The sequence below is a fragment of the Mobula birostris genome, chromosome 2 (genome assembly GCF_030028105.1).
Source record: "Mobula birostris isolate sMobBir1 chromosome 2, sMobBir1.hap1, whole genome shotgun sequence".
Taxonomy (NCBI): domain Eukaryota; kingdom Metazoa; phylum Chordata; class Chondrichthyes; order Myliobatiformes; family Myliobatidae; genus Mobula; species Mobula birostris.
In genome coordinates this window covers 65,909,294-65,925,729 of record NC_092371.1, presented here as the reverse complement: position 1 = coordinate 65,925,729, position 16,436 = coordinate 65,909,294, and the positions used below count along the sequence as shown (strand labels likewise).

At 41.4% G+C, this 16,436-nt stretch overlaps 1 protein-coding gene across 2 annotated transcripts in view; it reads right to left on the bottom strand.

Annotated features, from left to right (window-relative positions):
- LOC140187157 (proto-oncogene tyrosine-protein kinase Src-like) overlaps positions 1-16,436 on the bottom strand; it is a 223,432-nt gene that overhangs the window by 28,578 nt on the left and 178,418 nt on the right. For both annotated transcript variants that reach the window (XM_072242161.1, XM_072242170.1), the window contains exons 7-8: positions 6,428-6,583; positions 820-999 (exon numbers count right to left, since the gene is read on the bottom strand). In XM_072242161.1, coding sequence (XP_072098262.1) covers positions 820-999; positions 6,428-6,583 — 336 coding nt within the window. The remainder of the gene's footprint in view (positions 1-819; positions 1,000-6,427; positions 6,584-16,436) is intronic.

The following is a 16,436-nucleotide window of genomic DNA, read 5'->3' as shown; positions in this document are numbered from 1 at the left end:
CCTAGCCTAATCACAGGACAATTTACAATGACCAAATAACCTAGCAACCAGTATGAATTTAGACTGTGTGAGGAAACCTGACGGGACAGAACGTACAAACTCCTTACAGGCGGTGAGCACGAATTGAGCCCAGATTGCTGGCACTGTATTATCCACTACAACATCAAGGAAAAATGAAATAAATTATTGTAAAGCCTCTCATCAATGGAAAGCTGAGAAGCTTAATTGGACAAGTGGCACAAACGTCATCATGAGCAAGGCCAGCGCTCATCACTGAACAAGGTGGTGGGATAAATGCTGCTGCTGGAACTATGCTGAAAGACAAAGCTCAATCTTTGTCACAGCAGCTTGGTAGATGACTGGGTGGCTTGCCAGGCTATTTAAGAAGGAAGTTCAGAGCCAACCACACTACAGTAAGTCTGGAAAGACATGCAAGCTGAACCAGGTACAGATAGCAAATTTCCTTCCTTAAGGGGTTATCTGAATGGTACAAAGGAGCACAACTTAAACACTGCAAACTCTAAGATGTGTCAGTATTACAACTTATTTGAAATTCATCAAGGAAATCAGCTCTTACACTCAACCACTAATGAATTTCTATACAAGGAAAACAAGACTTCACACAATATAAAAAGTATAACCTATTGTAAAGTGATTTCATTTCTGAGAGAGAAAAATAATCCTATTTTATGGTCCCAGAATCTATTCATACTTCTATCAATTTCATAACTGATTTTACAGAATGCTAACCTTTATTTTAGTGGGAATAAATGTAAAGTGTTAGTTTGTAATAAAGGCCTTGAATTTATATGTAAATACCTTTGCTCATGTACTCAGTAACAATGTAGATTGGTTCTTCAGAGACAACAGCGTACAACTGGACCAGTTTATCATGACGAAGTTTCTTCATGATCTGTGCTTCCTGCAGGAAAGCTTCTGGAGACATTGTACCAGGTTTTAAAGTTTTAATTGCTACCTTTGTTGTTCCATTCCAAGTTCCTTAACAGGACAAAAAAATGTCAAAGGTGAATACACATTAAAAAAAACTCAGGTACTTTCTGCTATTCATTAACCCCGTCCCCTGCTTCCTCTCTCCGCACACAAATAACAACATTTTGTGCCTTCCCCCCACTTGCAAGGATCTCCCATTCCATTAATACAGCATTCATCCAAACCATTCTTGCCTTAGTAATAAAAAAGCCCTTCACTTTCCAGGGACAGGTCACTATTTGTGATCCCCGAATCATTGGTATACATCATTGAATTTGATATTTCATTTCTAAAAGCACCCTGACCTTTAATCACCTCATTTAAATTCCCCATTCCACATCCACAATTACTCAAATCTCTGCCCTCTGCCTTCTGCAGGTTTTCTCAAAGTTCAACTTCAGCTGCAGAAAGTGTGCCTCATCCTTCAATCCAGTACATTCAACCCTTTTGAACTCAAGTTAAGTCAATATTTCCAGACCTTTTATTCCAGTTCTCCAGGATTTTCCATTAAGATTCAAAATTGTTCATTCGACCATAAGTCATGGGAGCAGAATTAGGACATTCGGCCCATCAAGTCTGTTCCACCATTTCATCATGGCTGATTTATAATCTCTCTCGACCACATTCTCCTGCCTTCTCCTCATAACCATTGATGGCCTGACTAATCAAGAACCCACCAACCTCTGCTTTAAATATACCTAAGGACTTGGTTTCCACAGTTATTTGTGGCAATGAATTCCACAGATTCACCATCTTCTGTCTAAAGAAATTCCTCCTCATCTGTTCTAAAGGGGCACCCTTCTATTCTGAGGCTCTGCCATAGATTCCTCCACGAAAGGAAACATCCTCGCCACATCCGCTCTATCAAGGTCTTACAACATTCGATAGGTTTCACTGAGATCCCCCGCATCCTTCTCAACCTCAGCAAGTCAGGCCCAGAGCCATTAAACATTCCTCATTCAGTAACCCTTTCATTCCCAGAATCATTGTCATTCTTCAGAACATAATTGTAAATGAGACTGAAATAATTGTTACTCCAGATCCAATGTACCATAAAAAACACAAAAAGCATTAAGGACAAAATTTAAAAACACAACAAATATAAATACATAAGATGAGCTTATATACATAGACTGACTATGTACATAAAGTGACACTTGGTACAAGAGCATCTGTACATAAGCTGACTGACAGCATATGATAAAACAGTGGTGGTGGGGTAGGTTAATGATCAGCCTGACAGCTTGGGGGAAGTAACTGTTTTTGAGTCTGGTGGTCCTGGTGTGGATGCTGCGTAGCCTCTTCCCAGATGGGAGTGGGACACACAATCCATGCGCAGGGTGGGTGGGGTCCTTTGTGATATCGCTGGTTTAGGAAGCCAACTGCTTACAATCTTCCAGGCTGATCTATCATTTCTGTGAAGCAACACCATTTTCTTTCACATTCTAACATATTCCCTTTAGCCCCTTCCCCACATTCACCTTCCTCTGGATCATAAGACCTTTTATCAGATATTCTTTGATTTAGCTATATTCCATATACAAACTTTCATTTTAATGCCAATGATTCATAGGGTACGTCTTCTTTTCATGAATCACTAATACTATGTCACTCTTCAGCCAAGAGACAACTTTCTTCTTAACTATCCACAGAGCACATCAACCTACCCTTTTCTATTAGCAAATTTTAATTAACAGCCTGCTTTCCAGGCACATATTCCTTCTGTAAATGGCCGTATCTCTAAATTTTCCTAGCTCTGATAAAAGTCAAGGGCATGAAACATTAACTCTACTTAATCATGTCTGACCTGTTCAGTATTTCAAACTTTTGCTGTTTTAATTTCAATTCCCCTATCCTCAGTGAAGACTGACAGCAAACTACTTTGATAAGCTCCAGTTAAGACTGCAGTGAAGGCTTTACTAGTCACAAAGAGCTAAACTTTAGGGCAGCATTGGGACTATCAGAAGAAAGTTTGTAACTCTGCTGGTTAATAGTCCATCAGTTCTTTTAAAGCTCCTTTATATGAAGTACAATGCAAAAGTCTCAGGCACATATATAGTTGCAAGTAAACGTTTCTGAACCTTTTGCAATTACCTGGTCCTCTGCATTAATTATTCATAAAAATGTGATCTAATCTTTATCGAAGTCACAAAATAACAGACAAACACAATCTGCCTAAACTAATAGCACACAAACAATTGCACTTTTCATGACTTTATTGAACACATTGTTTAATCATTCACAGTCCAGGCTGCAAAAAGTAAGTGAGCCCTTGTATTTAATAGCAGGTAGAATCTCCTTTAGCAGCAATAACCTCCACCAAATGTGTCCAGTAGCTGCTGATCAGACTTGCACAACAGCAAGGAGGAATTTTAGACCATTGCTCCATTACAAAACTGTTTCAATTCATCATTATTTCCAGGATACCTTGCAATGACAGCCTTCTTCAGGTCATGCCACAGTATCTCAATTGGGTTAAGTCTGGACTCTGACTTGGCCATTCCAAAACATGAATTTTCTTCTTTTTAAACCATTCTGTTGTTGATTTACTCCTGTGTTTCAGATCATTGTCTTGCTGCATCATTCAACTTCGGTTAAGCCTCAGGTGACAACTGCTATCCTATCATTCTCCTGTAAAATGTCTTAATACAATTTTGAATTTATTGTTCCCTCAATGACTGTAAGCTATCCAGGCCCCAAGGCAGAAAAACAGCCCCGAAACCATGATGCCCCTTCCACCATGCTTCACAGTTGGGATGAGGTTTTAGTGTTGGTGTACAGTGCCCTTTTTCCTCCAAACATAGCAGTCTGCCAAAAAGTTCAACTTCTGTCTCATCTGTCCACAGAACATTGTCCCAGAAGCATTGTGGAACATCCAGGTTGTCTTTTGCAAGTAAGACCCTCAGCAATGTTGTTTTTTTTTTTGGAGAGCAGTGGTTTCCTCCATGGTGTCCCTCCATGAACATAATTCTTTCTGTGTTTTACTTATAGTGGACACAAGGACAGAGACTTAAGTGGAAAAAAAAGTGTCAAAATGTGTCAAAATCTGTCCCAAGCCTTTGTGGCCTATCAGGCCAGTGCTTATGCCGGTTTCTGTGGCGTGAGACTTTTGCTGTACCCTTGGGTTCTTTTTCACCTCCTTCAGCGTTCATTGATTGGAACACCTGACTCCAAACAGCTTTTGAAGAAGGCATCACCCAAAGGCTCACATACTTTTTAGAACCTAGACTGCGATTGTTCAAATGGATTACTCAGTTTTGACGAGAAGTACAATTGTTAGTTTGGTTTAGGCAAATTGTCTATTATTGTGACTTTGATGAAGATCAGATCACTTTTTAAGAGTAATGCAGAAAATCAGGTAATTGCAAAGGGTTCACAAACTTTTTCCTGCAACTGTATATAGCTAGGGTGCCTAAGACTTCTTCACAGGACTGTACTTGTCAATGTGGAGCGGAGAGAGAGTTCGTAAATCTGGCGGGAGCAAAGAATGCTGGGAAAAATGAGGGTGGAGTGCCACAGGGGGATGTGCGACAGGTGACAGGTGCTGGGGCGGTGGGGGGGGTGGGTGGCATGGGTGCAGACACACCCAGCCCTCATACTCCAGCCAAGGTCATTTGATTCCAAACAATTGGTTTATTGATCATTACAGAATGTCTCCCTGGTGCTTCTCATTCCCTTCCTTTTCCCAACCATGATTTCCCTTTCCCTGTCCCCTTCCCAGTCTCAGTCCACAATAGAGATCCACGTCAAGTTTATCATTCCTCACCTCATAAAATTTGTTTTTTTTTGTGGCAGCAGTACAATGCAGTACATAAAATTACTGTAGTACTATGCATTTAAGGCACACAGTTGCACAGCTGGTAGAGCTGCTTCCTCATAGCTCAAGTAACAAGGAATCTTCCTTATCTTTGCTGTGTGGAGGTTACATTCTCCCTGTAACATGAGCTTCTTCTGGGCTCTCCATTCCGGAGCTTAGAGTCTATTCTACCATTCGATTGTGGCTGATTTATTTTCCCTCCCAACCCCATTCTCCTGCTGCCTTCTCTCTCATCCCAATAAATTTCAAAAATTCAAAGTACATTTATTACTGAAGTATGTATGCAGTATCGAACCCTGAAATTTGTCTTCCCCACAGACAGTCACAAAACAAAGAAGAACCATGGAACCAACCAGTACAAGGAAAAACATCAAACATACATACATATGCATATTATAATGTATATGTGTTTCTGTAGGCGAATAGCCACTGTAAATTGCTGATAACATGCAGGTAATTGGCAGAATCTGGGAGGGGAGAGTTGATAGGAACACAAGGAAAATAATATGGATTGGAGCTGGATCAATGTGTGAAATGGGATTTGCCCAGCACAAGATTGCTGGGCTGAAGGACTTGTTGCCATGTTGTGCCTCTTTATGACACTGTCAAAACCTGCCTTGAACCAACCAGTTGATTAAATCAACTACTAAATGATTTGGGGATCTCAAACAATGACATCCCAGCACCATGTGGTGAAATTTACCTTTAATCTCCATCAGTGGACACGCAGACAAAATTCCATCGAACTTGATATTTAATCTGTTACTGTAACTTTGACCTTTCAGGGGTCAGAGTGAATAACGAAGCAAAACTCTTGCCATTCTCTCCCGTGTCTCCACCTTTCTGGGAATGGAACAATATGTGCAATAACCTGAGGCCTATTTTGCCTCTGGGGCATGTACAACAAAGGGACAATCAGGGCCTAAACCATACCACCTCCAACAATTCACTACCTCAAAAAATAAGAAGAAGCTGAGCTTAAGTATACTTTGAAGATAGATCATTGCAGCACAGTACAGGCCATTCAGCCCACAGTGTTATGCCAACCTTTTAACCTACTCTAAGATCTAACCGTTCCCTCCTTCATAACCCTCCACTCTACTAACATCCAGGTGCATACCTATGAGTTTCTTAAATGTCCCTAATGTACCTGAACATGTCTATATTTGAACCATTCCATTTTCTTCCCACAGAGTTGGTGAATCTCTGGAATTCTACATCCCAGACAATGGTGCAGGCTAGATCACAAAGGAATTGAAAGTGAAGACAGGTGACTTATTGAATGATTGGACAACTGAGGACTGTGAAGAGCTGCACGGAAGGAGAACCAAGGCCGAAGGTAGATGAACCATGATTATACTAAATGGTGGAGCAGATGGCCTATTCCTAATCTTGCTCCTATTTAACACATTCAGTGGTGTCATGGATGAAGCAGCAAAGAAACATGCAGTCATTAAATTAAACTAATTAGACTGAAAATGGCCTTAATCTATTTTAAAAGGCAATATTTAAAGTTGCCAATAGACACTTAACTGCAGTTGTTAAAAGTTATTTTTATTTCTATCATCAAGAGAAATTTTCACATTGCAAGATTAATAGAAAGAACATCAAGTCTCTCACCCATCCACACTTCTCCGAAGCAACCCTGCCCGAGCTTCACTTCCAACCTCAATGATTCCCGTGGGATTTCCCAAGCATCTTTGGCTAATCCCTGGGTTTGCGGTTTCACTGTTGGGCAGACTGTTGTCAGCCGATGACACAAGCCATCAGAGTGTTCTGCAAAAGAAGGCCACAATACAGCATAAGTACACCATTATCCTTCAAAGCTCCAGGCCCAGTGTAAACCTCCTCCAGCTCCCATTACCCAGAATGAACACTTTCTAATCTTTGTAGGCTGCATCAGAAAATACTGTGGTATTCCATAGGCTGTACTTGAGGATTATTAACTAATGCTGCTTTAAATTCCATGCCTGTCAAGCTACCGGCTAGTCTTGCTATTGTTATCCCAGATTTATTCCAGGAGGGAGCAGTCACTTAAACTATAATGACATGAAGTTAAAACAAGCCTATAAATCAGAGATATAGATAATATTTTACAAATTCATCTCTCCTGACAGCCACGTGGAAAGGAGGCACCAATTGGACCGACAGGTCACTGTGTCAGGTTTGAAGATGAGTTGACTTCCATGTTTTATTCTCGTAAACCAGCTCGATAATCTGTTGCAAAGTATCAGGGGCACATTAGCATGGGTTAGGATACTGTACGATGAATTCACTTTAACAGCCTTCTGATTTTGAAGAAGCTCCTGATGGAGGGTCTTAACGTCAACCCCATCCCTTTGCCTTAATAGATGTAGCTTGGCTCGCTGAATTGCTCGAGCAGATTTTTTTTGCTCCAGATTTCAGCATCTGAACTCTCTTGCGTGTCCTCTTATACTCCACCGCAAACTCCCTTCAAGGCATACTCACCTTGAAGAAGTTCCTAATGGGGCCTTTCAACACAAAACATTGACCATTCCCTCACCTCTTTGGATGCCAAATGACCTACCGAGTTCCTTCAGCAGTCTGTATTAGGCCATTAATCTGTTTTGTCAATCTCAGCACATGAAATGTCTAGAAGAACCCCAGTCAAATAAGACTCAATGTAAAAAGGAGATTTTTGTATTTGGAAAGAACCTGTTGAGAACTTTCAGAATGATTTATGTCATTTTGTGGGATCTGGGCATCACAAACAAGGCTGGTATTTATTCATCCTTAACTGCCCTTAGAAGGTGGAGGTGAATCACTTTCATGAACAACTGACTCCTGGTGAAGATGCTCCCTCAGTGCTGCTGGGTAAGGAATTTTAAGATATAGACCAAATAGCAATAAAGGACAAACAACATACTTCAAAGTCAGGGTGGTGTGCAACTTGGAGGGAAACCTGAAGGTGGTGGTGTTCCCATTCATCTGCAAGCCTTGTTTTTTTTGAGCATTGAGAGGAATTTTGGGCCTCATATCTAAGAAAGGATATGTTGGCATTGGAGAAGGTCCAGAGGGGGAAATTACAAGAATGAGCCAGGGAATGAACGGGTTAGTGTAGGAGGAGCATTTAATAGCACTGGGCCTGTACTCAATGGAGTTTAGAAGAATGAGGGAGAGTTCTCATTGAAACCTATCAAATATTGGAAGGTCTAGATAGAGTGGTCATGAAGAGGATGTTTCCAATAGTGGGAGAGTTTAAGGCCAGAGGGCACAGTCCAGGAATAGAAGGGTGTCCATTTAGAATAGAGATGAGGAGGAATTTCTTTAGTCAGAGTATGGTGAATCTGTGGAATTCGTTGCCACAGAAGGCTGTGGAAGCCAAGTCATTGGGTATATATAATGCAGATGTTGAGAGGTCTTTATCAGTAATGGTTATGGGGAGAAAGCAGGTGAATGGTGTTGAAAGGGAGAATAAATAAACCAGGATGGAATGGCGAAGCAGACTTGATGAGCTTAATGGCTTAATTCTGCTCCTATGTCTTATGATCCTTCTTGCTGCTTAAGGTCTTAGACTTAGGAGATGCTGTTGAAGTATTCTCCAGATCATTCTGTGGATGGTACAGAGACAACAACTGTGCATTGGCAGGTGAGAGAATGAATGTTAAGATTAGTGGATGATAAATTAATAAAGTGAACTGCTTTGACTCGGAGAATTGTTGGATTTGTACCCATTCAAGTGTGGAGTATTCTAGCATGCTCTTGACTTGTGTGTAGTAGATGGGGGAAAGACTTTGAGGTTGAGACACTTGCTCATCTGCATCCCTGCTCTTGTCGTTATGTGGCTAGTATAACTGAGTTTCTAGTCAATCGTAATTACCCATGAAGAGGGCCATTGTGATGACGTAGGAAATAAATGCAGAGTTAACTTACATATTGTACTATAAAACATATTGTTATACAAAAGAACTATTTCTACTCCACAACTGTCAGACCTGGTTTCTATAACTGAGTTAGCAAGCTCAGCAATACAAACTGTTCAATAAAATGTTCCTTTGAAGATAAATTCATCGCCAGAGGAAGCCACAGAATTATAGCAGTCTTTGCTATAGGACGACTCCTTCTGACAAAGCATATGGCATTGCCGTCCCCAGCACTGGCAGATTCACCTAGCTGGGAAGCGTCATTTGGTATGATAGTAGGACCTAGGACCACAACCAGTGCAGACTCAGCTAAGCTAAAAACAGCTTCAGATCAATGAGCAGCATACCGGGATCAACCAAGTACAGCGTAGTGAAGCTGTACCAGAGCTGTGTTCTGTCCACACTCTTGTATGGATCAGAACGTTGGCACATGACAGTCAGCAACCTTGCCAAGCTTCTGTCATTCTGCATCATGAGCCTCTGGAAGATCCTCCATATTTTCTGCCCAAGAAGCATCTCCAACCACACCACCACACCCTACTCCTTCAGTATCATCAAGAGGACATGGCCACAATAATCATGGGGAAACATTGGAGATGGATTGGGCATGTGATAAGAAGAGGCCAAATCCATCATCAAGGCAGCACTTCATTGGACCCTTGAGGGGCAGAGGAAACGTGGGAGACCAAAGACAATTTGGCATCATACCGTAGAGGCAGAAGTGATGACCCTGAACCTCAAGTGGGGCACAAAAGAGAAAATGGCCAAGGACAGACAGAGATGGAGGAACTTCTTTGCTGCCCCAAGGGCAGTGACTAACTGACTGACTTGCTATTAAAGGTCCATGTCATGAGACATCTAGATCACAGCATACGAGAAGGATCAGAACCAGCTTTACTATTACTGACATATGACATGATATTTTGTAATTTTGTGGCAGCAGCATAGTGCAAAGACATAAAAAAAACTATAAATTACAAAAATAGATTGTGCAAAAAAATGGAATAACAAGGTAGTATTCATCATTCCCTGGGTGGTCTGGAGTGCTGTGACTGCCAGGACTTAAGGTAATAAACAAATATTCTTGGTTGGGGCAACTGTAACGAAAATCAATTTCCCTCGGGATCAATAAAGTATGATAATGACTGACTACGAAACACACGATCCTGCAGATGCTAGAAATTCAGAGCTACACACATAAAATACTGGAGGAACTCATCAGGTCTGGCAGCATCTATGGAGAGGAATAAGCAGTGGAGATTTTGGGGTGAGACACTTCATCAGGACCTGATAAAGGGTCTCAGCCTGAAATGTAGACTGTTTATCCCTCTCCATAGATGCTGCCTGACCTGCTGAGTTCCTCCAACATCTTGTGTTGTAGTTCTTAAGATGGCCAGTTCACATAAATGGGAATTTATTTACTGCAGTCTCTGTGGCTGCAGATTCCCTGAAGAAGGGTTCTGGCCCAAAACGTTGACTGATCGTTTCCACGGATGCTGCCCAACCTGCTGAGTTCCTTCAGCGTGTTGTGAGTGTTGATTTCCACTGTAATGGTTGTAAATGGGAATATTTATTGATTCCCTTGGGAGCTGTACGCAAAATTTCACCCTTCTCAGGCAGCTTTTTCCGACACTGATATACAGGACTGTGCGAAAGTCTTAGGCACATATATATAGCTAGGGTGCCCAAGACCTTTGCACAGTACTGTAGTAATTTTATGTATTGCACTGTACTGCTGTTGCTGTAAAAACAAAATTAATTCATGTCAGTTGTGAGTGATGATAAACTTAATTCTGATATGGGTTGCTATTGTGGACTGGAAGGGGCAGGGAGAAGGGAATCATGGTTCGATAAAGGGGAAGGAGCGGGAAGCAGCAGAGAGACATTTTGCAATGATCAGTAAACCAATTGTTTGCAATCAAGTGACCTTGCCTGGTGTCTCAGGGTTGGATGTGTCTGCACCCATGCACCACCTACCCCCCCCCCCACCCCCGGAATTCCTTCTCTGCTTCCTGTCCCGCACCCCTCCCACGGCACTCCATCCTCACCATTCCTAACATCCATTGTTCCCGCCAGATTTACAAATTCGCTCTCCACTCCATATTGACAAATACCGCACTGTTGAAAAGTCTTAGGCACCCTAGTTATATATATGTGCCCAAGTTTATTTTTTGCGCAGTACTGTATAGTAAAATAATATATTGACATATTCAGAGTAAAATGCGTATGCCATGTTTTCTGAGGGCACATATCAATGGGACAGTAGAGATGGAAGATATGGTCACACAGAAACTCTACAAACAGAAACAACCAGCCTCTCCTGAGCCAGTTAGTCCCTGTGAGAAGATAAAGGGATTCATAGATTTTTTCCGCAATGAATCGAATCTGTGCGGAAATGTGCAAAAAAGGTGACAGGCCTGTTGGCCACCAGGAGAAATGTGGCTTAGAAAAAAAACAGGCCCAAACAGTCCCTGGAGAGATGACAAAAAAAATTGGACCACTCGTCACAGAGCAATGGCAAGAGTCTCCAAAGCACTCGATAATCAAGCAGAGAAAGTGATCAGAAGTGGACAATCAAACCATTTCTGGCTCTGGGTTTTATATGAGGATAAGAAATGAACCTTTATATATTGGTAGAATTCTTAAACTTCATCTCCAAAGTGTGTATAAAATGCCATGCTGTATACAATCAAGGAAAGTGTGTGTACTGCGTCCTCTCTGCCCTGCGGTGGGTAAAACAGATCCTTCCTTGTTTAACCAAAGTACGGACACACTTGAATGTTTATCTAGACATTAAGACCAGAATGCTCTACATCATTTGGTGCATTGGGCAGGATCTTCCATGAGTGAACATATAGTGAACATGGAGTATCACTTGGGTGAGTATACATAATATAAACTGACCAGTTGTTGCAAACCTAGTGAGAAATCTGTGCTAGAGGAAGACTGCAAGGCAAATTAATTCTATATGGACCCGGATAACATTCAAACAACAGAACAGGGTCATGACCACAAAAGATGGACTCAATGGTGAACAGTTAATACTGGAGCATTCAGTGAAATGCACCAAAAGAGAACAGACCAAATGGTGAAAATAGGGTAGGGTCTGAGTATGATCCTGAAGATCAGCGAAATGGTAGCAAAAACAGCACAGGAATAAAGGGGAGAATGCATGATTCCTGGTATGATAGCATGTGACAGAGCAGAGGGACAGTGATTGAGTGATCAAAGCATTTCATGGCAATTTCACTGGTTAGTGAAGATGAGTCTGAATGTTTTCCTAGTCAACTCCTTGTGTGGAACCACGTCCATTATAAAAAGTGCAATTTGTTTTCAGTGTCAGTCACTTACACTGAGAGCCGAAAACTGTTAACCCTGTGCTGTCTCTCTTGCTTTAAGTGTTCATTTCAGTATATGTACAGGGATTTGTTTGGAACTTTTACATCATATTCGTTTTAGAAAGAAATTTAAAATATCTATTGCAAACACTGTTGTCTTATTTTTAATTTTTGATAGCTGTAGAGAATTAAAGGTGTAGCCTTGAAGTTGAAATTCGGTTATGGGAATGTTTCTAAGTCAATGGAGCTTTTAAAACTGATGCTGGTAATTTGGTTACGAGATGAAATTGCTTTTGTTTTATCCAGTTTTAAATTGAAATGAGTGACATAGCTTAGTTTAGATACAAACATACACTTAAATGCAGTTTTACTAAGTCACTGGAAGTGTAAGAACTGGCTTCTCTTAGATTATCTCTTCCCACACAAAGGTTATGTTGGCCAAGAAGGAATTATAAGTTTGATCAGTTAAAGATGTTCGCTATAGTTTTAAATATTCTATTTGAATTTGGATGCTTAAATGAGCTTTATGCCACTTTTTAAGATCCAAAAGCAGCATAAAAGAATTAACTTACCCCATGTAAGAAAGGATGTGTGGGCATTGGAGAAGGTCCAGAGGAGATTCACAAGAATGATCCCAGGAATGAAGGTGTTAACATATGAGAAGGATTTGATGGCTCTGGGCCTGTACTCATTTGAGATCAGAAGAACGAGGAGGGATCTCATTGAAACCTATCAAATACTGAAAGGCCTAGGTACAGTGCATGTGGCAACAGTATTTCCAAAAGTGGGAGAGCATAGGACCAGAGTAGAATAGAAGGACGTTCCTTTAGAACAGAGATAACATGGAATTTCTTTAGCCAGTCAGTGGTAAATCTGTGGTATTCATTGCTGCAGGCAGATATGTGGATAAGACATTGGGTAGATTCAAAATGGAAGGTGACACTTTCTTTATTAGTAAAGTCATCAAACATTACGAGGAGAAGGCAGGAGAATGGGGTTGAGAGGGATAATAAATCAGCCCTGATGGAATGGCAGAGCAGACTCAATGGAGCAAATGGCCTTATTCTTCTCCTACGTCTCATGGTCTTAACTTCAGGCACTCACTGCCAATGTGGATAAGGGCAGTGAAGTTAGCCCATTCCAATGACATCTCTTCAGCCTGATTTTAAATTTAAATTATGAAAGTTTTGGCTAATTAGATAATTATTTATCTTTTCTCAGAGGTTTATGTCTTTCTCTCTATTGAAATCAAAGCATAGATGATATTGCATGGCACATTATAAAGCACTGGGGCATTATAGTTGATGTGCAGTTATGATTAATTGTAAGGGAGTCAACAAGCTACTGAAGTGTGTGGTGAAATTGTACTGATCAACGAAGATCAGTCATGCAGTTATCTAAATCAACAGCAACACACACAAAATCCTGGAGGAACTCAGCAGCTCAGGCAGCATCTACAGAAATGAATAAAGTCATGTTTTGGGCCGAGATCGTCAGAACAAAAAGGTTGGTAGGGGGTGGGGGAGATGACAAGCTCGAAGATGACAGGTGAAGCCAGGTGGGTGAGAAAGGTAAAGGGCCAGAGAAGAAGGAAGGGAAGAAGGAGGGGAAGCAAGGAGATGATAGGCAGCTGTGCAGAAGAGGTTGATATAGTTCAGAAAACAAAAAATGCTCAAGTGGGAGTGAGAAAGATATCTGCTAAAATTATCAGCATACTGATGCGCAGACCATGGAGAGGCCAATTTTGAAACAATCGGGTTAAAATACCTAAAAGCACAACCTGACTTGCAACCTGCAAATTGATAACAGGGCAAGCGGATACTGACAGAAAAACTGACCAGATGGAATTGATGGCTTTGTTGCAAAGTTTGCAGTTGATAGGAATATAGGTGATGGGGCAGGTAGTTTTGAGGAAGTAGGGAGGCTATAGAAGGACCTAGACAGATTAGGAGAATGGGCAAAAAAATGGCAGATGGAATACAGTTTCAGGAAGTGTAAGATCATGCATTTTGGTAGAAGAAATGAAAGGGTTGACTATTTTCTAAATGGAGAGAAAATACAAAAAACAGAGGTGTAAAGGGAATTGGGAGTCCTTGTGTAGGATTCCCTAAAGGTTAATTTGCAGGCTGAGTCTGTGCTGACAAAGGCAAATGCAATGTTAGCATTCATTTCAAGAGGACTAGAATATAATATCAAGGATATAATGTTGAGACTTTATAAAGCACAGGTGAGGTCTCACTTGGAGTATTATGAGCAGTTTTGGGCCCCTTCTCTTAGTAAAGATGTGCTGAAACTCGAGAGGCTCAAAGGAGGTTTACGAAAGTGATTCTGCATTTGAATGGCTTGTCATGTGAAGAGCGTTTGATGGCTCCGGGCATGTATTCACTGGAATTCAGAAGAATGAGGGGTGACCTCATTGAAACCTATTTACTGGTGAAAGGCCTTGATAGAGTGGATGTGGAGAGGATGTATCCTATGTTGTGAGAGTGTAAGACCAGAGGATATGACCTCAGAATAGAGATGAGGAAGAATTTGTTTAGCAAGAGAGGGTGAATCTGTGGAATTCCTTGCTACAGCCAGCTGTGGCAGCCAAGTCTTATTTAAGGCAGAGGATGTTAGATTCTTGATTGGTCAGGGCATGAAGGGATACGGGGGGAAGGTAGGAGATTGGGGCTGAGAGGAAAAATGGATCAGCCATGTGAAATAGTGGAGCAAACTCGGTGGGCCAAAAGGTCTACTTCTGCTCCTATATCTTATGGTTCTCCAAATAGTCATGGCAGGGTGGGACTGAGGCATAGGACTCTTGAAAGGCAGGATACTGAAAGAGATTCTGCCCAAAGTAGGAGAGAGGCAATGGCAGCTGGATTTGGTGGGACCTAAGTATCATGTATAGTTTTAATCTCCTCATCTGAGGAGGATGTTCTTGCGAAGGAGGAAGTGCAGTAAAGATTCACTAGGTGATTCCTGAGTGGTATCGCTGACGTAAAGGACAGAATTTAGATAACAGGTTGGGATTGGATCAAAAGGAAAGCTTTGACACCTGCGACGATGAATCATCATCTGGGAAGTGTAGTCTAATATCAGGTGGGGGGTGGGTTGATGATGTGAATATGTTCACATGGCGAAGTGTGAGTGAATTATGGCCATGTGTGGTTCAACAAGAGGCCCAACTAAACCCAATGGGAATGGATGGATATAGTTCTTAAAATTGGAACTGTGAGGTACTACCTTGAATTATTAGTGCAGAATGGTTTGGAAGATGCAGGTGAATATGTGAGATTCTACCAGTTATCCCAAAGGTATGTGTTTTGCTGTCCCACTTTCATAGGTAGGAGACACTAACTGATCTCGGGAATACCCCTCACTTCCAGTACAATACCTGCCCAAAGATGGTATAGTGTTATGGGAAGTGGTGATACAACCATATGAGAGACAAAATTATATTTGCACTTCTCTATTTGTGCTGATAAGCTTGATGCAATGGGCCAAAGCCTTTGTACATGTAGTTCTCCATACTTTGTAGTCTTTGAAGAGGTAAATAATTACCAATACAACCACTAACATATGCACAGTTTGAGAAATGTGGTGACTGCTGCAAGTATTGAGACATCCCTCGTAAAGGTGATAGATTTCCAAAGGGTGAAGATAGGGGTGGATTCCTTATAACAAGAGATTATAGAATGAATGAAAAGAGGAACACACTTAACACAAGAAGGATTGGTGCTCGGAGAACCGGGGCTCCAAACAGTTTGTCACTTGAGTAGGATTAAAAAGGAACCACTTGAGAATCGTGCCCTAACTAACCTGGACCAGCTTACTGCCTGTTACACTGCTGGCATTTAGAGCAGCAATGAAGGCCCTCCATCTCTGCCTGTCCATACAGTCCACCACAGATATAAAAGGATTCTTTATTGCTGTTTGTGTGACAATTTTTTTTGGACAAGTCACGGTTGTTGGTCCTGAGCTGTACCCACGAACCTGAAAGACCAAAGGACCATTCTTCATCTGGCCTCTACCCTTTGACCTGTTTGGCATGGGTGACCCTACCAAGAGTCAAAGCACAAGCCCTGGCTCCAGCCAACATAGCTCATTGAGGCATACAAGCCTTCAATCCCTACGACAAGATTGCGGTTCTCTTGGAGGAACTGATCTGGAACACAAGGATATATCTTTCAAGACTTGGCCAGCTGAGTCAATGACACTACTACCAAGTCACTACAGAATAAAAACCAAACAGACTACCTGGTATCAGTCAGTTCACTTGCACATACTAGGCATTCCCCAGCTAACAATCTTATTGTCATCTAATCACATGTTTCATTTCTGAAATGCTGTTTACAAGTTAAATGCTGACCAAGTCATCAGGATAACCCTACAGATCTTCTTTGAAGTAGTACCATTGGATCA